At 38.5% G+C, this 27,100-nt stretch overlaps 1 protein-coding gene across 1 annotated transcript in view; it reads right to left on the bottom strand.

The window, feature by feature from the left end:
• Positions 1-2,009: 2,009 nt before the first annotated feature.
• The window catches only part of LOC140163511 (uncharacterized), a 50,347-nt gene continuing 25,256 nt past the window's right edge, over positions 2,010-27,100 (bottom strand). The window contains 10 exon segments of the mRNA XM_072186825.1: positions 2,010-7,524; positions 8,125-8,216; positions 8,923-8,979; positions 10,337-10,487; positions 13,325-13,567; positions 13,973-14,215; positions 14,618-14,878; positions 17,060-17,211; positions 18,787-19,725; positions 19,728-20,363. Of these exon segments, the coding sequence (XP_072042926.1) occupies positions 7,285-7,524; positions 8,125-8,216; positions 8,923-8,979; positions 10,337-10,487; positions 13,325-13,567; positions 13,973-14,215; positions 14,618-14,878; positions 17,060-17,211; positions 18,787-19,725; positions 19,728-20,363 (3,014 nt within the window). The 3' untranslated portion in view covers positions 2,010-7,284.

Here is a 27,100-nt window from a genome sequence, read left to right as displayed (position 1 = left end):
GATAGCTACTTCATCAATACCAATATCAACAGTAGATAGCTACTTCATCAATACCAATACCAGCAGTAGATAGCTACTTCATCAATATCAGCAGTAGATAGCCATTTCATCAATATCAGCAGTAGATAGCTACTTCATCAACATCAGCAGTATACAGCTACTTCATCAATACCCTTGGTATCAGCAGAAGCATATAGCTACTTCCATCAATACCAATATCAGCAGTAGATAGCTCACTCATTTGCTCGATTAATCTCAATATGCAATGGGTCTATATAGCTACTTCATCAATAACAATATCAGCAGTAGATAGATACTTCATCAATACCAATATCAGCAGTAGATAGTTACTTCATCAATATCAATATCAGCAACAGATAGCTACTTCATCAATACCAATATCAGCAGTAGATAGCTACTTCGTCAATACCAATACCAGCAGTAGACAGTTACTTCACCAATATCAATATCAGCAGTAGATAGCCACTTTATCAATATCAGTATCAGCAGTAGATAGCTACTTCATTAATATCAGCAATAGACAGCTACTTCATCAATACCCTTAATATCAGCAGAAGTATATAGCTACTTCATCAATACCAAGCAGTAGATATCTACTTTAACAATACCAATATCGGCAGTAGATAGCTACTTTATCAATACCAATTTCAGCAGTAGATATCTACTTTAACAATACCAATATCGGCAGTAGATAGCTATTTTATCAATACCAATTTCAGCAGTAGATATCTACTTTAACAATACCAATATCGGCAGTAGATAGCTACTTTATCAATACCAATTTCAGCAGTAGATAGCTACTTTATCAATACCAATTTCAGCAGTAGATAGCTACTTTATCAATACCAATTTCAGCAGTAGATAGCTACTTTATCAATACCAATTTCAGCAGTAGATAGCTACTTTATCAATACCAATTTCAGCAGTAGATAGCTACTTTATCAATACCAATATCGGCAGTAGATAGCTACTTTATCAATACCAATTTCAGCAGTAGATATCTACTTTAACAATACCAATATCGGCAGTAGATAGCTACTTTATCAATACCAATTTCAGCAGTAGATATCTACTTTAACAATACCAATATCGGCAGTAGATAGCTACTTTATCAATACCAATTTCAGCAGTAGATATCTACTTTAACAATACCAATATCGGCAGTAGATAGCTACTTTATCAATACCAATTTCAGCAGTAGATATCTACTTTAACAATACCAATATCGGCAGTAGACAGTTACTTCACCAATATCAATATCAGCAGTAGATAGCCACTTTATCAATATCAGTATCAGCAGTAGATAGCTACTTCATCAATATCAGCAATAGACAGCTACTTCATCAATACCCTTAATATCAGCAGAAGTATATAGCTACTTCATCAATACCAATCAGTAGATATCTACTTTAACAATACCAATATCGGCAGTAGATAGCTACTTTATCAATACCAATTTCAGCAGTAGATACCGTATTGTTTGTAATAAACGCCCCCCTCCAATTTTTCTGTGAAAAATTGACAAAAATGCAAACATTTCCATGCCATATATCGTGTAGGTAAGCTTAAAACTTGCATCAGTCATGTCAGTCACGATCGCTATATTGAATGGACAAAACATATTATGACTCAACTCCCATCCATTTTATTGCCTAATTATGGTAGAATTTCACTAATTCCATGCACTTACAGGAGTAATTTTGTTGTATTTCCCACAAAAACTATCATTTTCCGTGGGCGCCGCCATCATGTATAGTCGTGAATCCATAATAGGAGCACCATCGGGAAATTGAACCCGATTTTTAAGCTTTTTTCACTGACAATTCACTTCCAATAAACGCCCCCCTTTTGGAAAAATGCAACGCCCCCGGGGCGTTTATTACAAACAATACGGTAGATAAACAATCCAAAAGGACACTATATTGCTCTTCACACATGGTAAAGTCTGGATAACCTACTCAAATAATTGTGATATAACCAAACCAGAATAACATTAATGATATTGCACTTTATTTTCACATAAATGATGACTATCTATACATATTTGTAACATTTACAACACATTTACAATTTTCTGGGCTGTCCAGGTCATAAACAACATTTACTAACATTACAGTAGAATAATATGAGAGGTTTATGACCCAAACAAATTTGTTTATGTCTCATTCAAAAAGGTCCTCTCACCAATTTGCTTTGCAGAGAAGAAATTACATTTTACAAAACAGCTTTCACAGAAAACACTCGCTATCAACTTTCATGATATCAATGTTGAATCAATTGACCTTTTCGGTTCCAATAATCCTTTGCGATTAGACCCGAGATGTCGTCATTTGACATCACGCCGAAGTGCACACCGTTTAGCGAACATCGTTACTGCGTATTTGAAAGCTGTGAAGTGTGCAGTAATGATGTGCGCATCGGCATGACGACATCACAGGTCTAATCACAAAGAATTATCTTTTAAGAAAAGGTCAATCTACTCTTTGAGTAAAAATCAATTGGCACACAATCCCTATCAAAATAACACTGTGGTTCACAAAACATTTAAAATATGTTTCGCACTCAAATGCCCCTTTTCTTACAATAACATCATGTAAAGTAGTGATTGCTTAGCTTTAAAGCCATATTGTTACATTTCCATAGAAACAAAATATATTTGTATTTCTTTTCCACAAAATAATAGTTTTCATTGTCAGATATGTCCCTGTATAATTTTGGCACAGATTAGGAAATACAAAGAAAATGCCTATTTTTTTTATACCAGCCCATGTCACCAGTCGGAGCCACTCCATCAAACGTAACCAACTTCGGTCTTTTTGATCCTGCACCGCCATGTACGTACAGTGTTCTGAACATCGCGTCGAGGCATGCAACTAATATTTCGATTGTAATAATCAAAGGTCTTATTCAGTTGTTTTATTCAAAATCTCGGATTTTGTACAGCACACAGCACCTCAAGTCTTGATTTTTGCAGGGTATAATACTAAAATGCATTACAATCGTGTAAAAACCAGAATTTTGAAAAATATTGAGTGTGTCCTCCTCAGCAAATGTTACAATATGGCTTTAAGGACCATCCTCAACAACCATTGGTTCATGAAATATAAGTTTGGTATTTGAGCACATATACATAATTACATATAAATAATAATAATACAGTACTGCATATTTTTGGTACGTTTTAAACACAAAACTTTGGAACTAATTATAGTTGATGCACAGACTGGGTTATTCCATTTGAAATCCATCCCCAATGAAAGACATGACCTTAATCCTTAATCTCCCACACAGTGAGTGCAAATGTCAAATGGAGTTACCAGAATGGGTGCTCCAATCTACATCCCTGTGCGGTAGATAAAGGTCATGTCTACCACAGCGTGTGTCTGGATTTCAACTGGAATACCCAATTTGTTCATGGGAGGCTATTGATCATATGCTATGAACCATTTTATGGTAGTTGAGATTAAAATTGATTACATCAAAGATATCACTTTAAAAGATCATGCACATAGCTAATATACAGGTATATACTGAAATATTTCTATAAATTTCTTAGCGGCCAGGGTGCTCAAAGATGACAGTTTTACAAAATGTTTCCTATATGACAAAATCTGGCCAGTGGCATAAAATATGGAGTAAAAGATCTTGTGGACATGATACAGGAGCTTCTATTTAAACTCATATGTTTTGGTGGTTTCTAGCTGGAAAACATTTGTAAGCTATGCAAAACATATTCAATAATATGGAATTACAAATCATAATCTACACTGGCATGGTTTACAATACATATTCATAACTTCATTGATATATGCGATACATGGTCACTTTCAACTTTTCACTTTGAACACACAATTTTCCTCAAAAATAAACAATTTTTATGTTTTGCCTTTCCAAAAATCGATCAGGCTAAAACAGGACGACCAATAACAGATGTGCAAATCACAATCTGTGCCAATATGGTAGCGCGCAAACCAAATACGGCAGCCAGCGCTCTCGCAGTTTGTTCAACGCACATCATGGCACACGCGAAGATTACTACTATTTACGCTGACGACGCAGAGGTCCACTGTTGAATATTTATTATTAGTAACTGTGTTCAGCGTTTGTGTTTTGGCAAATAAATAAAAATGATTGGATCGGGTTATGAATGAGGTTAATGGCTTTGCATCGGTAATATGTCAGGCATTGTGAAAAATCTAAACATTTTGCTTTGGCAAAATGTTTAGATTTTTCACAATGCCCTCCAAATTACCAATGCACAGTTGTAAAACCTCCAAATAACAAAAAAAATAAAGCGCATTGATTTTTATACTGACAGTATAATTGGTGTGACATGAGCATACATAATATATGTGCAGGCCAAAGCATGGGGTTTAAAATCAGTATATAATTATATTATAAGTACAATATAGTGTATCAGTTTTGGTCTTTACTACTTCAAATAAGATTTAACAATTATATAGATCAACAAATTTTATGATATCACTGATCGGTATACATAAAATATCATTATTCATGTGAATGGATGGCAGTCCCAAATAGGTAGCCTGATTTTTGTAAAATGTGTAAAATTATGAAAGTGAACTTACATTACCAGCCTCAGTAAATTTTAAACCATCTATTTTATCAATTCAAATGACTTTAAAAGTATTACTTAAAAACAAAGTAAACTTGACCTTTCATTCCTGTTACCTGCGGTAAGAAAGAACATAAAATGCAGGTAGTCAATCTATTTCAAATTTTTGCATTTCTTAATGAAACATGATCATCTTTCAATATTGGGCTATTCCATTTGAAATCCATACACCCCTATGGAAGACATGACCTTAATATTCCACACAGGGAGTGTGAATTTCAAATGGGTTATTCTACCTAAAATCTACATCACTGTGTGGGAGATTAAGGTCATGTCTTCCATATGGGGTGTAAGGATTTCAACTGGAATAGCCCAATGTATCTACACATTAAAGCCTTAATGTACGATTTCCGTCAAATTTTAATTTTGTCATTCTTTATTCAAAATGTTGAAATAGTATTAGTAATAACTGCCAGGAAGGGTTGCTGTCCATTGTAAGTTGAATTAACAAGGTAAATTGAAAGAAATCCCACTGGTTATTTTGGCCATTTAACATGCAGTTCTATGGGAGGAGATATTATCATAATGTTTTAAATTATGATAATATGTCGAACTTTGCTCTGTTGACCTACAAAGACAACAAATTTGGCCGATTCCATTTAAGTGCAAGTTGGGACATGTGTAAACATTACAAATATGCAACAACAAAAAATCAGGTTTGAAAAAAATAACCAATTTCATATTATAAGATCGTACATTATGGCTTTAAATAATCACAATAAAAATCTCATTTGATCAAAGGTTCAATGATTTCTTACTTAGGGCTCAATTTCTAGTATGCTAACTATTTTGGGGTGAAGTTGGGCCAGGAAGAATGACACTTATCAAATCAGCTCCTTTTGGACCCCTTCTCTCCTCCAAGAAGGACAAACTCCTCATTTACCAGGCTTTTGTACCCTTAGAGAGACCAAGCTCGTTAAGTACCTGGAATATTGCTAATAGTAAGGCCTAAACAAATTGTATTGCCCTTAAAAGCTAAAAAGTCAGGGTTGATCCTATTTTTTTGGGTTGGTCAAAAAGGGCAATACAAATCTTTTTTAGGCCAAAGTTTGGTAACAATGTACTGGATGTTCTCAATTTGTGTTATTTTCTCTTCCTTCCCAGAGATACTTGTCTTGTATATAGCTTTGCAATGGTATAGAGACTAGGGGACACCTTGTGTTAACAAAGTGAGAATCACTAAAATGTTACTGTTACAAACAAAAATTAACTTGGTGATCACAAAGCTCAGATATGCAGGAATAAGATTCAGCTTGTAAAATATGAGATGTGAACAAGCACAGGAGATTTAAACTGTCACTCAAAAAGAGTATTGAGATATTTACCATACAGATATATATACCGAGATGTGTTTGTAACAGGGACAACAACATTGGATGTATAAAATATACATTCTATTTCTATGAGAGCCATATCATTGCATCAATGCAGAGGTAGGGTGTAGAAAAATTATGTACATGTTCTTTATGCTTTAAAACTTTTGTCACAAAACAATGACATGATTGGTAAAACATGCCTGATGAAGCTTCCGTGTCATGTTGTACATACATGCAGGGTATCATTGCTTTTGATCAATAAATGATCTCTGGTCTCTGAACATTAAACAGAAGGGAGTTTATCCCTTCCCATGTCTCTGTGACACCTATCATATAGCTAACTCGACTGGTCATTCCAGTTATACCAAGTCAACCCATAGCTTAGGCCAAGTAAAAAATGTACATCTTTAGTTACGGTTAATTCTGAAGTTATGTAAAATTTACCGAAGTTCCTGTCAGTTTTCATGTCAAATTGAGGTGATTTTGTATTTCACATGCAATACTTGCCATTTTTGACACCATTTTGTTGATTGGTTGTGCTATAACATTTGCAGAGTACATGATTTCTCACAAGCATACATAGACAATAGTTAAAATATTACTTGTAATCAAAAATATTTGGTTGTTCGACCATATTTTTTTGACAGAATGAAAATGAAACCAGATATCATTTACTTAGTCCTTGGGATAGCAACCTTTTTTCAATCAAATTGCATTCAGATCTCTGCCTACTCCTGCTGTTGTATAAACTATCAGATTACTAGCGAAATAGCTATACTTGGTTCTCATGGTTAAGGAAGAAATGCAGGGGGATACTGCCGATCCCAATATTTACATTACAAGTTCTCAATGTATTATTGGCTCTGTCTTCACCCTCCCCATTCCTCAAAAAAGGTTACCATCCCAGAGCCCTTCCACCTCAGACCCAGGCTCTCATTCACTCAGCCATACCACATAGCTAGATGTGGCCTACAGCCATATGCTCACAGTAACATACATATGGAATTTCAGCATCAGAAATGTAAATGGGCAGCATATCAATTTCCTGAAAACCATCTGGTCCTTGGACAGGTGGCTGAGGGCTTGTGTGTGGTATTGAACATTTAGAGGGGTCTGTCCGGGGAATAGGCTGCAGAGTATCCCCCCTCCTAAAAAATGTTTTTGGTTATTTTTATGACCAATTATTATCATCCAATTCCGGAAATGCAAAAAAACAAAAAAAATTGAGGGGGGGGGATTTACAGAATTCCAGTAATTTCTGGAAGATTTACATCACTGTCAGCATTACCTCTGTCTCTATACAACATATTATCACAACAGTGCATCAAGTGGTAACGCAGGCAATATTGAGTCTACCATATTAACCCATAAATTAGCACACGTCGCATGATACTGTCTGCCTCCGTAACTTAGCTTGTGATTGTCTTTGGAGTGATCAAAGGCTTTACTACGCGAGTCAACATTCAGGAGACATACGCCACATGCACGGTCGTTGTTCCCTGGTTCTGGTCTTAGTACGGCTGTCTTGAACACAAATGACCCATCGTCAGGCTGAAATGAGGGAAACAAAATTGTCAAATGCATGTCCACAGCACCTGAAGGAAGTATCCAAATTTGCTTTGCAGTACCATAATAGAAATGCACCTGTCATTGAAAATGTACACAAAATCCCTCTCTTCAACTTAAAACGCTTTGGTAGTAATGCTAATTATGGCATTTGCTCCAACAACTATTAGCATTAGTTTTGGAGAACACTGTCATTTTGGTGCAGCTCCAAAAACGTTCCTATTAGTCGCTGATATGACAGCCACACATTTTATCTCCATGTGTATTACATGTTTATAAACTTTGAGCCACAATTTATCTACTTTTTTCCTACTCATGACTTTCACTTTCTCTGTATACTTTTTAAATGCCCAAATTGATCTCTTTGAAAGAAGCTTTGATTTTCCATATATTTTGTAAGCAAATAGATAAAGATAAAGTATGATAAAAATCCAAGCATGGAACTTGAAAATCAAGCCAATGTAACTGTATAAATATTACAACATTCACAGCACCTAAACCAAACTTGCAGTTAAAAGTGGTGCTTGAATTAAATTCGAGACAACTTTTTTAAAATTAAAATTGCCCCAACATATATATACCCACCTGTAATGGACTAGCTGCTAAGAATGCTGACAGGTTATTCCACACCAAATCTATGTCTTTTTCTAACTCTTGTAAGTCTTCTGTCTCTGCACCTGTACAAACATTATGAGGATTATTATTATTTAGGGGTTCATTACAATTGCTTTCAGAGAAGAATGGCACTTGTTTACCTTTTAGCATGTTCGGAGTGTAAACACGGAAGTGAGGTTCTGATTGGTTAATTCAATTATTCCACAATCGTAACAACAGACCGATAATCTGATCTTCTGATTGGGTGTCAAAGCAAGTAAAAGCTTCATTTGGTGCAATGCGGCATGCATGAATGGGAACACAATGCCCCTCCTATGCGCTCATTAACAGGGTGTGCGCCCATTAGAGCAAGAGAGGGTTATTCTTCTCTGGAAGCTAGTATAAGGCATACGCATTGTTATTATTATAATTATGGAAGAAAGGTTTGTGGATGCAGGCTGCTGACTACCACAGCTCCAGAAAGACAAATGTTAGCCTCAAGATAATTCTACTATACTATGATCAGCTCTTAATAGGCGGGAATTATTCGGTTTTTGTTACTGCGCGAGTCAATAAAGTTCCAACTTACGCACGCCAGTACATTCGCAAAAAGCATCGTCATTCACGCAGCGCGGTTTATGAGGTGCTGCTGCGCCTAGCTGCGTGTATGCCATTCTGTATCAATCCACGATGTTATGAGTCCCCACCTATTAAGAGCTGATCAGAGTTTATAATCAAACATGTTTTATCACTCCTTTTTTTCTTTTGAATCTTTCTTATTCCACTTACCCATAGCTTTCATTGACGTTACAATGCGACAGGCCACTCTATAAATCTCTATAACAGCTGTGGAAGTAACAATTAAATTGTAATTAACTTAAAATTATGGCTTGATCGAAATTCTGTCAAAGTCCATATATTCATATTGTAAACCAAAGAAACAGCTATCTTGGAAAGTTACGTAATTTTCACCTTTTCCAAACACAAATCAACATAAATCCACTGCAACTGAAATCCTGGAAATGACCCGATTATCTAATCATACTCAGGACACATTGAACGCTTATGTCTACACTGCTGACAAGAGCAATAATATTGATCTCTTGAACCAGCAATTTGGAGAATTTGGTGCCAGCAAATTTGAAGACAGCATTTAACCTCTCAATGAATGTTCTCAGTTTTAACCAAACATCTAGTGGGTCTACTTTCAAAACAGTTCAGATAACATTTAAACTCTTTATAAGTGACAGATTAAAGGTTTTTGCATTTCAAAGTTTTTCCTTTGTTTGGAATAAAACATGGTTTAAAGCGCTGGCTCTACCAGGGCGTCCGAATGGTGGTTGGGTTTGGAAGCTATCCATCTGCTTTGTTGTAGAGAGATATCCGCTTGTTTTTGATCACCTTAAACTACAACTCCGCAATCCAAACAGTCCCTATATGGAAGACATAAAACACAGGGAGTGTGAATTTCAAATGGGATTACCTGAATGGGTGACTCCATTTGAAATCTACACTCCTTGTGTGGGAGATTCAAGTCATGTTTTCCATTTGGGGTGTATGGATTGCAACTGGAATTCACCGTAGAAGTGATGATTAACAGGATTAACTACCATAGAAATAGAGGTTGTGCATATATGATGTATCATACCGTAAATATGGCTGACTACTCAAATGCATTCAACAAAAGCATGATTACAATCTACCGCGACAGTTCGTCTCACACATATAACAAATGCACTACAATCAAATAGGTTGATGACATTTGATTGAATGGACTGCAGTGCGCCATGATTACGGTGAAGGGCACCGGTTCAAATCCTTTGTTTGGAGCCAATCGATAAAAGCATGCAGGGCCTTTATTGATGAATGCAATTTTTGAATATATCGCCCTGCAGTACAACATTCATGCGGTACCTCTGCATTGAACCATAGATTTCAAAGAACAGGGATAAAGACATGGATTGTAATTCTATAGAATATTCAAATCATGCTGATCACCTGCACCTGTAATATTAGTATCTTTGAAAAGAGCGGTATTGTATTCAATCTATGATTGCAGACATACACAGGTGATGAGCGCAACCTGCTTGTAGTGCAGGGCGGTATATTCAAAAATTGTGTTCTTCTATTGCTATGGTAGTTAATCCTGTTACATCATCACTTTTACAGCAAATAACCCACGCATTTTGCTGACCACACATACCTGTTAAGTAATCTGAGCCTTCTGTAGATCGTATCACTTCATTACACACAGTGGAGCTGCTGATGCCATTGAAGACATTGTTGGCTTTCTTGATGGATGTATAACAGCTTTCTAAGCAACGCTTCCAGTCATGAGCATGCCTATTGTCATCCTGGATAAATAAAACACATGTGTATACAAATATGTGACATGATCAAGGGGAATGAGTCACATGTCGACCCTAGTCGAAAATGAGTTTTACATAGGTTTCTAAAGGGGACATTTAGAGCTTTCAGAAACTGAAAACCCCATGTTGATACGACTTTCATTTGAGAAGTTACGTCAATTTATCAATTGTTGAAACAATATAAAACAAAAGAATTTGAACACTTTCTTTACCAATATTTCAAAATCAATATTAGCGACATCCGACTAACTTCCCTTGATCGTGTCACATATGAGTAACTTTCTCAAACCGAACCACCTGTAGATTTTCAGACCTTTGCCAACACTGCTGGTAATAACCATTAGATATATATGCTTTATTCTTTAAACAAACTGTTACATAATATGTCAATTTTAAAGGCGCTCTGGCCTTGAAAATTGGCATTGGTTCCGTAGATTTTCAGTCCCATTTAGGCTGGAATGGCCCTTGAAAATTTGTGCTTATTTCTAAGTAACACAGGCAACAGTGATTTCCAACTAGTATAGGTCTTCATCCTGGGGAGAACAGGGGGAACCTGTCCCCCATACACACTTTTTTGGCAATATGGCCTATTGTTCTTTTCAGCCATTTTTTGGAAATTCAGATCAACCCCAACTTTTCAAGATGAATTATGCCAGTTCCTGCTGGAAAGGGATACTTAAAAGACTCGATGTTGCTACAACAGGGTGACTATCACAGTGTAGCCACTAGCACATCCAACGGTGCTGAAAACACCACCAGAGGTATAAGCATAGGAGAATCTTGACTCAGTGGAATTCTGCTATGTATTTTAATTCAATTAAAAGCAATATATGCATAACACTACATTCACCATGTGATGTACTTACTTTTATTTCTCCTGCTACTTGAGATTACCTATCTCCTATAAGAGCTGATCCTGAGTATCGGTCTCCTATAAAAGCTTTCCCCTGGGGTACTAATGGCGCACTGGATACCGTCATACCCCCAGATATGGTACAGGATTGGATGACACATTAACAAAGTGTACTTACTTTAATTTCTCCTGCTACTTGAGTGTACCTATCTCCTATAAGAGCTGATCCTGAGTACCTGTCGCCTATAAAAGCCTTCCCCTGGGGTACTAATGGAGCACTGGATACCGTCATACCCCCAGATGGTACAGGATTGGATAACACATTAACAAAGTGTACTTACTTTTATTTCTCCTGCTACTTGAGAGTACCTATCTCCTATAAGAGCTGACCCTGAGTATCTGTCTCCTATAAAAGCCTTCCCCTGGGGTACTAATGGAGCACTGGATACCGTCATACCCCCAGATGGTACAGGATTGGATGACACATTAACAAAGTGTACTTACTTTTATTTCTCCTGCTACTTGAGAGTACCTGTCTCATATAAGAGCTGAACCTGAGTATCGGTCTCCTATAAAAGCCTTCCCCTGTGGTACTAATGGAGCACTGGATACCGTCATACCCCCAGATGGTACAGGATTGGATGACACATTAACAAAGTGTACTTACTTTTATTTCTCCTGCTACTTGAGAGTACCTATCTCCTATAAGAGCTGACCCAGAGTATCGGTCTCCTATAAACGCCTTTCCCTGGGTACTAATGGAGCACTGGATACAGTCATACCCCCAGATGGTACAGGATTGGATAACACATTAACAAAGTGTACTTACTTTTATTTCTCCTGCTACTTGAGTGTACCTATCTCCTATAAGAGCTGACCCTGAGTATCGGTCTCCTATAAAAGCCTTCCCCTGGGGTACTAATGGAGCACTGGATACCGTCATACCCCCAGATGGTACAGGATTGGATAACACATTAACAAAGTGTACTTACTTTTATTTCTCCTGCTACTTGAGAGTACCTATCTCCTATAAGAGCTGAACCTGAGTATCGGTCTCCTATAAAAGCCTTCCCCTGGGGTACTAATGGAGCACTGGACACCGTCATACCCCCAGATGGTACAGGATTGGATGACACATTAACAAAGTGTACTTACTTTTATTTCTCCTGCTACTTGAGTGTACCTATCTCCTATAAGAGCTGATCCTGAGTATCGGTCTCCTATAAAAGCCTTCCCCTGGGGTACTAATGGAGCACTGGATACTGTCATACCCCCAGATGGTACAGGATTGGATGACACATTAACAAAGTGTACTTACTTTTATTTCTCCTGCTACTTGAGAGTACCTATCTCCTATAAGAGCTGAACCTGAGTATCGGTCTCCTATAAAAGCCTTCCCCTGGGGTACTAATGGAGCACTGGATACCGTCATACCCCCAGATGGTACAGGATTGGATAACACATTAATAAAGTGTATTTACTTTTATTTCTCCTGCTACTTGAGAGTACCTATCTCCTATAAGAGCTGACCCTGAGTATCGGTCTCCTATAAAAGCCTTCCCCTGTGGTACTAATGGAGCACTGGATACCGTCATCCCCCCAGATGGTACAGGATTGGATGACACATTAACAAAGTGTACTTACTTTTATCTCTCCTGCTACTTGAGAGTACCTATCTCCTATAAGAGCTGACCCTGAGTATCGGTCTCCTATAAAAGCCTTCCCCTGGGGTACTAATGGAGCACTGGATACCGTCATACCCCCAGATGGTACAGGATTGGATGACACATTAACAAAGTGTACTTACTTTTATTTCTCCTGCTACTTGAGTGTACCTATCTCCTATAAGAGCTGACCCCGAGTACCTGTCGCCTATAAAAGCCTTCCCCCCGGGTACTAATAAAGCACTGGATACTGTCATACCCCAGATGGTACAGGATTGGATAACACATTAACAAAGTGTACTTACTTTAATTTCTCCTGCTACTTGAGAGTACCTATCTCCTATAAGAGCTGACCCTGAGTATCTGTCTCCTATAAAAGCTTTCCCCTGTGGTACTAATGGAGCACTGGATACCGTCATACCCCCAGATGGTACAGGATTGGATGACACATTACAAAGTGTACTTACTTTTATTTCTCCTGCTACTTGAGAGTACCTATCTCCTATAAGAGCTGAACCTGAGTATCGGTCTCCTATAAAAGCCTTCCCCTGGGGTACTAATGGAGCACTGGATACCGTCCATACCCCAGATGGTACAGGATTGGATAACACATTAACAAAGTGTACTTACTTTTATTTCTCCTGCTACTTGAGTGTACCTATCTCCTATAAGAGCTGATCCTGAGTACCTGTCGCCTATAAAAGCCTTCCCCTGGGGTACTAATGGAGCACTGGACACCGTCATACCCCCAGATGGTACAGGATTGGATGACACATTACAAAGTGTACTTACTTTTATTTCTCCTGCTACTTGAGAGTACCTATCTCCTATAAGAGCTGACCCTGTACCGGTCTCCTATAAAAGCCTTCCCCTGGGGTACTAATGGAGCACTGGATACCGTCATACCCCCAGATGGTACAGGATTGGATGACACATTAACAAAGTGTACTTACTTTTATTTCTCCTGCTACTTGAGTGTACCTATCTCCTATAAGAGCTGACCCTGAGTATCGGTCACCTATAAAAGCCTTCCCCTGGGGTACTAATGGAGCACTGGATACAGTCATACCCCCAGATGGTACAGGATTGGATGACACATTACAAAGTGTACTTACTTTTATTTCTCCTGCTACTTGAGAGTACCTATCTCCTATAAGAGCTGACCCTGAGTATCTGTCTCCTATAAAAGCCTTCCCCTGGGGTACTAATGGAGCACTGGATACCGTCATCCCCCAGATGGTACAGGATTGGATGACACATTACAAAGTGTACTTACTTTTATTTCTCCTGCTACTTGAGAGTACCTATCTCCTATAAGAGCTGATCCTGAGTACCTGTCACCTATAAAAGCCTTCCCCTGGGGTACTAATGGAGCACTGGATACCGTCATACCCCAGATGGTACAGGATTGGATAACACATTAACAAAGTGTACTTACTTTTATTTCTCCTGCTACTTGAGTGTACCTATCTCCTATAAGAGCTGACCCTGAGTATCTGTCTCCTATAAAGCCTTCCCTGGGGTACTAATGGAGCACTGGATACAGTCATACCCCAGATGGTACAGGATTGGATAACACATTAACAAAGTGTACTTACTTTTATTTCTCCTGCTACTTGAGAGTACCTATCTCCTATAAGAGCTGAACCTGAGTATCGGTCTCCTATAAAAGCCTTCCCCTGGGGTACTAATGGAGCACTGGATACCGTCATACCCCCAGATGGTACAGGATTGGATGACACATTACAAAGTGTACTTACTTTTATTTCTCCTGCTACTTGAGAGTACCTATCTCCTATAAGAGCTGACCCTGAGTATCGGTCTCCTATAAAAGCCTTCCCTGTGGTACTAATGGAGCACTGGATACCGCCATACCCCAGATGGTACAGGATTGGATAACACATTAACAAAGTGTACTTACTTTTATTTCTCCTGCTACTTGAGAGTACCTATCTCCTATAAGAGCTGACCCTGAGTATCGGTCTCCTATAAAAGCCTTCCCCTGTGGTACTAATGGAGCACTGGATACAGTCATACCCCCAGATGGTACAGGATTGGATGACACATTAACAAAGTGTACTTACTTTTATTTCTCCTGCTACTTGAGTGTACCTGTCTCCTATAAGAGCTGACCCTGAGTACCGGTCTCCTATAAAAGCCTTCCCCTGGGGTACTAATGGAGCACTGGATACCGTCATACCCCAGATGGTACAGGATTGGATAACACATTAACTAAGTGTACTTACTTTTATTTCTCCTGCTACTTGAGAGTACCTATCTCCTATAAGAGCTGACCCTGAGTACCGGTCTCCTATAAAAGCCTTCCCCTGGGGTACTAATGGAGCACTGGATACCGTCATACCCCCAGATGGTACAGGATTGGATAACACACATTAACAAAGTGTACTTACTTTTATCTCTCCTGCTACTTGAGAGTACCTATCTCCTATAAGAGCTGACCCTGAGTACCGGTCACCTATAAAAGCCATCCCCTGGGGTACTAATGGAGCACTGGATACCGTCATACCCCCAGATGGTACAGGATTGGATAACACATTAACAAAATGTACTTACTTTTATTTCTCCTGCTACTTGAGAGTACCTATCTCCTATAAGAGCTGACCCTGAGTATCGGTCTCCTATAAAAGCCATCCCCTGTGGTACTAATGGAGCACTGGATACCGTCATACCCCCAGATGGTACAGGATTGGATAACACATTAACAAAATGTACTTACTTTTATTTCTCCTGCTACTTGAGAGTACCTATCTCCTATAAGAGCTGACCCCGAGTATCGGTCTCCTATAAAAGCCTTCCCTGGGGTACTAATGGAGCACTGGATACTGTCATACCCCCAGATGGTACAGGATTGGATAACACATTAACTAAGTGTACTTACTTTTATTTCTCCTGCTACTTGAGAGTACCTATCTCCTATAAGAGCTGACCCTGAGTATCGGTCTCCTATAAAAGCCTTCCCCTGTGGTACTAATGGAGCACTGGATACAGTCATACCCCCAGATGGTACAGGATTGGATAACACATTAACTAAGTGTACTTACTTTAATTTCTCCTGCTACTTGAGAGTACCTGTCTCATATAAGAGCTGACCCTGAGTATCGGTCACCTATAAAAGCCTTCCCCTGTGGTACTAATGGAGCACTGGATACAGTCATACCCCCAGATGGTACAGGATTGGATGACACATTAACAAAGTGTACTTACTTTAATTTCTCCTGCTACTTGAGAGTACCTGTCTCATATAAGAGCTGACCCTGAGTACCGGTCACCTATAAAAGCCTTCCCCTGGGGTACTAATGGAGCATTGGATACAGTCATACCCCCAGATGGTACAGGATTGGATGACACATTAACAAAGTGTACTTACTTTTATTTCTCCTGCTACTTGAGAGTACCTGTCTCATATAAGAGCTGACCCTGAGTACCGGTCACCTATAAAAGCCTTCCCCTGGGGTACTAATGGAGCACTGGATACCGTCATACCCCCAGATGGTACAGGATTGGATGACACATTAACAAAGTGTACTTACTTTAATTTCTCCTGCTACTTGAGAGTACCTGTCTCATATAAGAGCTGACCCTGAGTACCGGTCTCCTATAAAAGCCTTCCCCTGGGGTACTAATGGAGCATTGGATACCGTCATACCCCCAGATGGTACAGGATTGGATAACACATTAACAAAGTGTACTTACTTTAATTTCTCCTGCTACTTGAGAGTACCTGTCTCATATAAGAGCTGACCCTGAGTATCGGTCACCTATAAAAGCCTTCCCCTGTGGTACTAATGGAGCACTGGATACAGTCATACCCCCAGATGGTACAGGATTGGATAACACATTAACAAAGTGTACTTACTTTTATTTCTCCTGCTACTTGAGAGTACCTATCTCCTATAAGAGCTGATCCTGAGTACCTGTCGCCTATAAAAGCCTTCCCCTGTGGTACTAATGGAGCACTGGATACCGTCATACCCCCAGATGGTACAGGATTGGATAACACATTAACTAAGTGTACTTACTTTTATTTCTCCTGCTACTTGAGAGTACCTATCTCCTATAAGAGCTGACCCTGAGTACCGGTCTCCTATAAAAGCCTTTCCCTGGGGTACTAATGGCGCACTGGATACCGTCATACCCCCAGCTGGTACAGGATTGGATGACACATCAGCACCTGTTCAATAAAATGCACCAAATTATTACATTTTTCCGGATAGACACATTAGTGACAATGGCTATTATCTATTCCGTCTTCTGTGACACCTCATTAATTTCCTTGCACCTTTGGATCTATAATTGTAATTGTATTAGCATTTTACTTTGAAATATTAATAGTGAATAGTGTCCCTTGGTGAACATTGACCTAATCCTACACAGGACAATGGGCTATTCCATTTAAAATCCACACTATCCCTGTAGAAGATTTTGGAAATTATTTTCCACAGGGGGAGTATAATTTTCAAATGAAATGAATACATTGGACAGCTCCATAAGAATTTCATACACTCTCTTCCACAGAGGGAGTGTGAGTTTAAAATGGAGCTGCCCAATGTGCTCATTCCTTTTGAAATTTATAAGAGGGCGCAACACTTAATCACTAAGAACGAAATTCGGCTAATATAGTCCATAGTGAATATGAGATTGTAGCGACCATATCTACCGACATGTTCACTCTAAATCACTCAATATCAGCTCATATGAATTCGACAAGTGTCTTCAATGATAGAATGCAGAAAAAAAACGGACATTTTATCTCAAAAGCAAATCTCTGTGGGGGATTAAGACAACTTCCGATTTTGAAATGTGAGTTGTGAGTTTAGTATATTTTTAGCCCTTATTTTTTGCACCGCGAAATAGCGAAAAAAGTATTAAAAAAGTCTACAGAAACAGAGCTTTACTTTGATACCAAATTTATTTTGCCAAGTATTGCAGGGACGTCAGAAATGGCGCTTGAAGTAGGCCGAAATCAAATGTTATCCTATGGGACGCTGATTTAGTGTTGCGCTCCCATAATCCCCCTGTGGAAGATATTTCCAAAATCTTCCACTAGGGTAGTGTGGATAATAGATGGTACTAGAATTGGAACAGATGATAGTACAAAATTCTGTTAAAAGAAATAAACAAAAGCAATACAAAGAAGATCGTTCTATTGATTAAAATTCAAAACTTTTACTTATAATATAGCAACAGGATTAGTTATGCCATATGCCAATTCAGAATGAATGATAATAAAATGACTAAATAAAATGACTATAAAAAAAAAGAGGACTATGTGATATAGTTGATTAAAGTTAGGGAATAAACCAAAAGATTCAGTAAATCCCATAAGCCTTTGCAGGTAGACCTTAGATGTCATTATTTGATGTCACGTTGATGTACACATCATTTTGCGAACATCGTTACAGCACATTTGAAAGCTGTGAAGTACGCATCAACGATGTGCGCATTGGTGTGACGACATCAGAGGTCTACTACCCGCACAGGCTTGTGGGATTTACCGAAAAGGTCACTTTTAGTGATGTGTTTAGGAGATGACCCTATAGGTGATAAGTTAAATTTTATACATTAAATGCTTTGTCATGATCTTGAAATGTGTGAGTATTAGTATATGTAAAGAAATTATCATCAAAGAGGGTTCATGCAATTTGAGCATATTCTGATACAGTTATATCAACATGTTTATTGAAGTTGTGAAATAAATGTTTCTTGAATTGAATCTTGAATTCATAACATAACCACTCACACTTACTCTTGTTTGGTTCCTGGTTGTTTTCATCCATAGGAGACATCACAGGCGCTGAACTGAAATCACCGAATGAGTCTGATCTGTTTTCTTTTCTGTCGTCTGGTTGCCTATTCCCATTACCCAAGTTCAGGTCAAGGGTCGATAAGTCCAGACTAGCGATGTTATTCACTTTGGGTAGTTGACCAGATGAGTGGCTGCTGAATACCATTGCCGGGTCTATTGGTTTGGGCGGTTCATCTGGCGTCGGTTGGTCATCGAGGTTCAAAGCAGGACTATGTGGAGCATCTTCGTCATTCACCGGACCAAAAGAATCAAATTCCATTCCATAGAGATCACTTGCTGATGCCGCTTTCTTGAAGTCATTCAGTGAGCCGCTGTCATCCGATCTACCAACAGATAGAGTGTCTGGATTAGTCTTGAACGGTTCGCTTGTAGTTTGAAAATCGCCAAAGTCATCATCGGGAGGTTCACGATCAAGTGGGACATTGTCTAACCAGCTTCCAGGGGTCTTCTGTGTTGTTGGCATCACGCCAGATCCTAATAGTGACATTGGTTTCATGTTTCCAAATCCTGCTGGCTTTGACAATAAATCTACACCAGGTTTTTGTGTGTTCGGGGGAGCTGATCTAAAGAGCTCTGATGAGTTGGTTTCCGCTTGCTGAAAGTCTGCAAAACTGTCGTCAAGAGAACTTGTGCTGGGTGGAATGTTCATATCTAAGCTATCTGCTAATGAAGCAGTGCCAACAACTGGTTGCTTCATGCTGTCAATGCCCCCAGTGGTGATACCTTGTATGCTTGTATTTGTTGCAGGCTCTGCCTGCTGGAAGTCCTCAAAGTCATCTTCGTCCAGGGCTTCAGGTGTTGCTGCTAAACCGATACCAAACTCTGGCTCAGATGTAGCTGCCTCTAATGTCAAGTCCCTCAGAGCTGCATATTTATCCCGTGGCTCGGTGTCATCCCCATCAGATCAGACTCGGATGCCGAATGCTTAAAGTTACTAAAATCTGCAAAGTTGGACTGATGGGACGGCTTGGCTTTGGGCACAGAACTCCCAGGTAACTTGCCACCTTGGAACGGCGTAAAATCTGTAATACTGACGGACTTCTTAGGGCTATCTTGAAAAGCTGAGAAAGTGGTCTCCAGCTTGATGACACCAGCTTGTTTGAACTCGCTGAATTCATTCGATGCGACGGGTGCTGGCGGTTTAGGTAAACCGGCGGACGTACGGCTTGATGTCATCTTGCTGGAATCAAACGAAGCAAATTTATTCAGCTTTGATTGGTCATGTTTTAGCCTACTACCGGATGACATGTACATATTAAAATCATCAACAGTGCTCTCTTTTGATGCCCCGTGCGGTGGTGGAATACTTGACACATCTTTAGCTTTCTTTTCTGCTGCTTTTAATTTGACTTTCTCAAAGACAAATGATGTCACGTCGGAATCGGCATCCACGCCCCTCCTCTCCTTTTTCCCTGTCATCTGGAAGCCAGTAAGGTCTATTGATGAAGGATCTGCACTAGGTGCGGATTTGAAATCGTCAAATTGTTCTTCTTCATCTTCCTCTATAGGAGTGCGATCTGGAAGCATAACATATTGATGGAGTGTGATTAGTATAGCTTGGTTGGTGGTGATAAGGCTAAGCAATGATGGTATTATCAAGCAGGTATTATAAAAAATATAATTAATTTTCTATATCTATGACCTCAACACAAAATTAAGGGGGTACTACACCCCTGCCCAATTTTGTGCCTATTTTTGCATTTTTCTCAAAAATTATAGTGCATTGGGGACATATATTATAGGGCAAGGACTACAACTACTGCACTGGAAATTTTATTTCAGCACAGACAACAGTTGTGGAGTTACAGTCAAAAATGAGGGAAAACCAATATTTGATCAATAAATCAATAACTACTTGCTTTGAGTTGCTGAATTTTCAGTACAGTAGTTGTAGTCCTTGCCCCTATAATATACATATCTTACTTGTCACCAATGTGCTATAATTTTGAGAAAAATGCAAAAATAAACAAAAAATTGGCCAGGGGGTAGTACCTCCTTAAGACACATCTCAAGTTTTTGACCTTGGTCAGGAGATGAACCAAGATCAGTGACCTTTTGGACACTAAGACACCACAAGTTTGTTTTTTACCCCCTAAATTAATCTTAAACTCTTGGTAACCATTTGTAACATATCAGCCTCACCATCATGCTTAAGCGATGGATGTAAAATAGACAGTGGAAGCCTTCAAAGTCAATGCAACAAAGCATTTCTCAAGTCACTAAAATTCATGCGAGTCACCAGGTCATTTCAGTTGGTTTGATATAAACATAGTGCACTTTAATATACTGACCTAATCTGTTTCAAAGAATTATGAGTGTACAATTAATTTTTTGGGATATATGCCCGGAAGGTCAAAGACCGAAAATTGAGGTATGTCTTAATTTCGTGTTCAAAACATTATTATGAAGTTTACCAACATTCTACAGCATTACAATCCTTGCTTTATTAAGGCACAAGAATTTGCTTTCATTAAGAATTTTCTGTTGCATACCAAACAACCGATCTAGTCATCATTCAAAGAACCAATTTAACAACATATTTCACAAAATGATTAGATTCAACAGGGCTTCCACTTCCTGTAACTGGAACCCAAATTTCTTTTTTTGTTTCAGATGTTGGAACTTTCTGTGAAATTGTGTTCAATTTGGCCAAAAATCTGGATCTAATATTTGTGTGAACTAAAATTGGTGTAAATTGTGCACTTTAAGATTTTCAGAAGCATATCTCTACCCAAATAAACTTGAGCACCCCGATTCACTTGATGAATTTATCTTGTGTCCTATCTAAGTCCCTCCATACAACAGTTACAAATCACTTCATACTTCATTACTGTATCATGCATTCTAACTTCCATGCATGTGAGCTACTGTGACCTGATTTGTGGATTCAAATCTAAACATAAATGTCATCATCCAATTACAATCAACAAACAGAATTGAGGGAGACTGTTACAAACACACTCTTATAGTATCAGGGTTGCCAAACCAGCGATTTGGTAGCCCAATTGGGCGACTTTTGAAAATTTTTCCCTCTACTTTAGACAATTTCCTGTCCCATAGAAACCAATGGTTAAGAAAAAAAATTGGGCGACTTTTTCAACATTGGCTCCAGCGACTTCGATAGTTTCCTTCCCCATAGAAACCAATGGTAAAGAGAAAAATTGGCGACTTTTCGATTATTTGACCCAGCGATTCGGGCTGAAATCTTTTAGGCAACCCTGTATAGTATTAGTGGGCTCTATAAAATAATGTCATGTGCATACTGTGTCATGGTGGGCAAGCATGTGCCATTTATAATTACATCATAAAGCAATCACATTCAACACAGATGCCACCATAAAATATCTGTTACTCATATCTCACATCTCGAGAAAAGGACTACAATTTGTGATAATTTCAAACTAGAAAGACATTTCTTAAAAGTGGATGAACCAAGACAAGTTTACCAATTTACCATGCTTTGAGTTGGTGGTGTCACAATATATATGTTACTAAGATAGCTCATAAATCGGAAAAAGACTACAATTTGTGTTTATTTTAAAATAAAAAGACACTTTAATTTTTTTTCCAAAGCCATGGTCTACATGCATGGATAAACCGATATAATTTTACAATGCTTGAGTTGAGGGGATTAACCCTATTTGCATAAAAGTTAACAACTTTTGTCTTAATTGCACCCAGCATTCGAAATAAGCCCTATCGCAGTGCAATTTGCACCCAAAATTTGCCTGTTGCGATGCAACTTTAAAAGTGTAGTGACAAATTGCGATACCACGTTCACGCGTTGTACTGACTTCATGTGTTGATTGTCTGAGACTGCACTTCAAATTGCTTTGTGTCAGATTCAATTGCAACACAACTTTCAAAATGGGGTGCAAAAGTGCACCCAAGGTCAAAAAATTAATTCGAAGACCGCTTGCACCACAATCATTTAAGCAAAGAGGCAAAGCTTGCATTGGGATTCACTGCTTGACAGCAAACTGTCCATGGCCTGCAGTACACAATTTTTCTTTTTTAGGTTTACAGGCAGCTACACTATTTTGCAAATACCATTTGCAGTGCCCTTCTGATCGGGTAAAAAGAACTAGGTCACGTCTGCGTCTCACGACGCTACACAGATTGATCGGCGAATGAAGTGCTGATGTGATGCTGACAGGATGCAATTAGCCAATCAGAATGTTTACGCCATAAACTGCGCCAAAACGAGCAGTGCGAAAGGTCTTTGCAAATAGATGCAATAATGAGTATCCATAAATGTATATATATACATCAACTTGGACCAACCTAATTGTAACTTCTAAGAATGGGACACTTTGCATGCAATTACTGGGGAAAACAACTACATAAAAAAAAGTTTCATCCTTTGTGTAAAACTAAAAGGGCATAGAATTCGCTGTCAAAGTGATGTAATAATCGGATTAACTACCATAGCAATAGATGAATACAATTTTTGAATAGATCGCCCTGCACTACAAGCATATTGCACTAATCATCTGTGTATGTCAGCAAACATATAGATTGAACACAATATCGCTCTTTTCAGAGATATTAATCTTACAGGTGCTAGTGATTAGCATTTCTTTGACATCTATGGTTCAATGCATAGGTACCGCATGAACATTGTAGTGCAAGGCGATCTATTCAAAAATTGTATTAATCTATAGAGGTTATCCACTTCACTCATGTGTGACTTCTAACAAAAGGCGCTGGTTCCCGTAGTATTCCTCATTCAAACTAATCCAATGCACGACCTCGGGGTTACGTGCTTGACTTTGGCGGGCTATTTTGAAACAGCCACGGTTGCACATGCATGTACTTTTTTTTAATGTCTTAAACAAGGTATAGCAGTCGCTGATAGGATATGCAACTTATAGAACACGGATAACCTCTATTGCTATGGTAATTATTCCTGTTACATTATCACTTTGACAGTGAATAAGTCCAGCGCTGAAATCTTCTATTGAAGGATTATATAGCTTCAGTCCGTAATAACCTACTTAATTCCTCAATAGAATCTTTACACTAGAACTCATGAATATATGTTACACCAAGAATACACCGAAATATGGAAAGATAACAAAATTGTTTGCTGGTCCTTGCCACTTTTTCTGGGGTTTTTTTGGTTTTTTTAAAACAAAAACAGTGTTAAAGATATGTTTTAAAGCATTTGTATGATTAACGCTATTAAATTACTGAAATATTTCATTACGTATATATAAAAATGAAAGTTTTGAAAGTTTGAAAATTAAAGTGAAAAAAAATTAACCCAGCAGGATTCCATATTAGATTTTAAAAGACAGTAAATGTTTTCAAAATTAGAGTTGTTCATAAGAGAACAAGCAAACAACTTCCATCCTACCATCCAAAGGTATACAGTATTTAGACAACAAAGACAATACATGTATCACTAATCCATTTTGCTATAAGCAACCCAATTCGATCCACTCAAGTCTGGGAATGGTTAGTTGGCGAGTTATGTGGCGGTGAGTTAAGGGCGAGTTACTGTTAGACCAATGGGCGAGTTACTGTTAGACCATTGGGCGAGTTACTGTTAGACCAATGGGCGAGTTACTGTACTGTTAGACCAATGGGCGAGTTACTGTTATACCATTGGGCGAGTTACTTTTAGACCAATGGGCGAGTTACTGTTAGACCATTGGGCGAGTTACTTTTAGACCAATGGGCGAGTTACTGTTAGACCATTGGGCGAGTTATGGTTAGACCATTTGGCGAATTTAATTTGTAATTTAAATTTACAAATTTAAATTTACAAATGGGAACATGTTTTTGAAGTTGAATTTCTACTTTTTGCATGATTGTAAATTTGTAATACTCAAAGGTGTACAGCATGTGAACTTTAGACTAACCTGGAAGAGCTTTAATTACAGTAAAAGTTAAGTTTTTGTAGAATAAAACCGGAGATCTCCGGTTTTATTCAGAGTTCACTGACCGAGTGGTGGCTAAACACATTGCGTGCATTAATGAATCATTCAAGCAGTGACGTATAAACTGTGTGCATATCGCTATTAGTCTTACGTCTTGTTTGTTCGTCCTAGCTGTGTGAAACTACGCCAATATTCATGATAATAAGATGATCTGCAAGCTAACACACACATTGTATAGGCGCTGGAATGAATTAGCAATTTTCCTCGTTTTGCCTCACTTGTTTTGCTTAAAATTAAAAGAGGACAATATGATCAGTGAAAACTAACATTTTAAAAATAGGAATCTATTCTTTATGCAAATCACACATTATGGCTTTAAAGGAACTGACCAAGATCCAAATTTCCAACCTTTACTTTTTTCCACACTTGCAAACTCAACAACATCTTTGACCAACTCATCATGCCCTCTATGGCGACTGCTGATATAATTGAAGACCGAATTAAATTAAAAAGACTAGTTTGCATCGGACGTCATGGTAAAGGTGCGACTTGATCGGTTGCTGATCTGCGCAGTACAGCATTTTGGTCCAGTTGAGAGGACGTCACATGAAAACTAGTCTTTTTTTCGGTCTTCAATAATAAAAACAAGCAGAAAACAAGGATGGGCTGCCAATCTGAAGAAGCTAGTACGGTAGTGAAATGGCACTAAAAGTTGAGTAAATATCATCTTTTACTTAATTCCTTTTCCTTAACCCAACTCCCACGCTCTACCCTACCCACCACACCTTAACCCACCCCAAGCTACAGTATAACTGCTTTCCACCCTGTTCCTACACTACACCACCACCATCTTAGCATATAATTATCCACCCAATGGTCTAACCGTAACTCGCCAATTGGCCTAACAGTAACTCGCCCAATGGTCTAACAGTAACTCGCCCATTGGTCTAACAGTAACTCACCCATTGGTCTAACAGTAACTCGCCCAATGGTCTAACAGTAACTCGCCCAATGGTCTAACAGTAACTCGCCTAATGGTCTAACAGTACATTAACTCGCCTAACGGTCTAACAGTAACTCGCCCAATGGTCTAACAGTAACTCGCCCAATGGTCTAACTCGCCCAATGGTAACAGTCTCGCCCATAACTTACCGTCACTTAACTCGCCATTTATCCATCCCCCTCAAGTCTGATGTCAGAAATGTTGAAACTTGAATTGTTATCATAAAGTATATTTGTGACATGATGACACCCAGTAAATCTAGTAGTTTAATAGTTCTTGTTTTTTTAAATATAAATTTCATCTTGTCAAAACCAATTATATTTTACTGACCAAACAGTTTCGACCATCTTCAGGGTGATGTTTTTTATCCAACTTCTGTACACAGCACCAGTGCCCAGAAGTGGATTGTATATGTGACTAAGTTCTTGTTTTGTTAGGGTTTCAACAGAATACATCCAAAACTTACAGTCTGTCTACTCTGAAGTACAAAGTACCAACGCGGACGCACACATTGTGCCGACTTTGAAGGCACGCATACCTCAGCAGAGACGCAGCACTGCGCACTGTTTACGCGGTGTTTACGCGCGCGTTGTCACTTTGTACTTCAGAGTGGACAAACTGTAGATCAAATTATTCCATGTTCATGTACCGTATTCATTCCAATAAGCTCCTAGGGTGCTTAAAACAGTCATTTTGGGTGGGCGCTTATTTTTTTACCTGGTTTACCTGATTTTTCCTGAGGGGCGTTTATTAGAGACAAATTTATTTATGTTATAAAAGGGTCCTAAGACGTTCTAGTAGCTTTTCTGATGTAGAAAATGCATTGCAAGTTTACACAGCATGTGTAGTCCTCCAGCTATTTCACTGTATCAATGTCTATCTGTCACTTCAACATTAACGGTACCCTTTGAAAAAAATTGAAAATACCCTGGGTGGGCGCTTATTGGAATGAATACGGTACACCATGCATTTTATGTTTGTTTGTTTTTTTGTTCAAGGTAAATGGTATAATCACAAATTATTCTTTCACTTGAGCCTCTTACGGAAGGAAAAAATTATCTACAAGCGGATTTCTATGGCCTGCTGGCATGTATCCCAATTTCATGATAACTGACATAAGACCTACTGGATCAGATTGGGTTACCTAGGTTACGACAATAACCACAATTCAAACCATGCAGAAGCTAAAAATCAAAATTACACAAATGAAACTGAAAATAAACTACAAGTAAACAAAATGCAAATAAAAAATAACAAAAATTAATTCTTTAATAACTGAAAACAAAGCATGTTACACCGTGTGTAGCTAGCAAGCAGGTTCTTCAGCCATGTACAAAGCGCATGCATGAACTCCGTGAAATCAACT

The sequence above is a fragment of the Amphiura filiformis genome, chromosome 11 (genome assembly GCF_039555335.1).
Source record: "Amphiura filiformis chromosome 11, Afil_fr2py, whole genome shotgun sequence".
Taxonomy (NCBI): domain Eukaryota; kingdom Metazoa; phylum Echinodermata; class Ophiuroidea; order Amphilepidida; family Amphiuridae; genus Amphiura; species Amphiura filiformis.
This window is presented reverse-complemented; position numbering and strand designations above follow the sequence as displayed.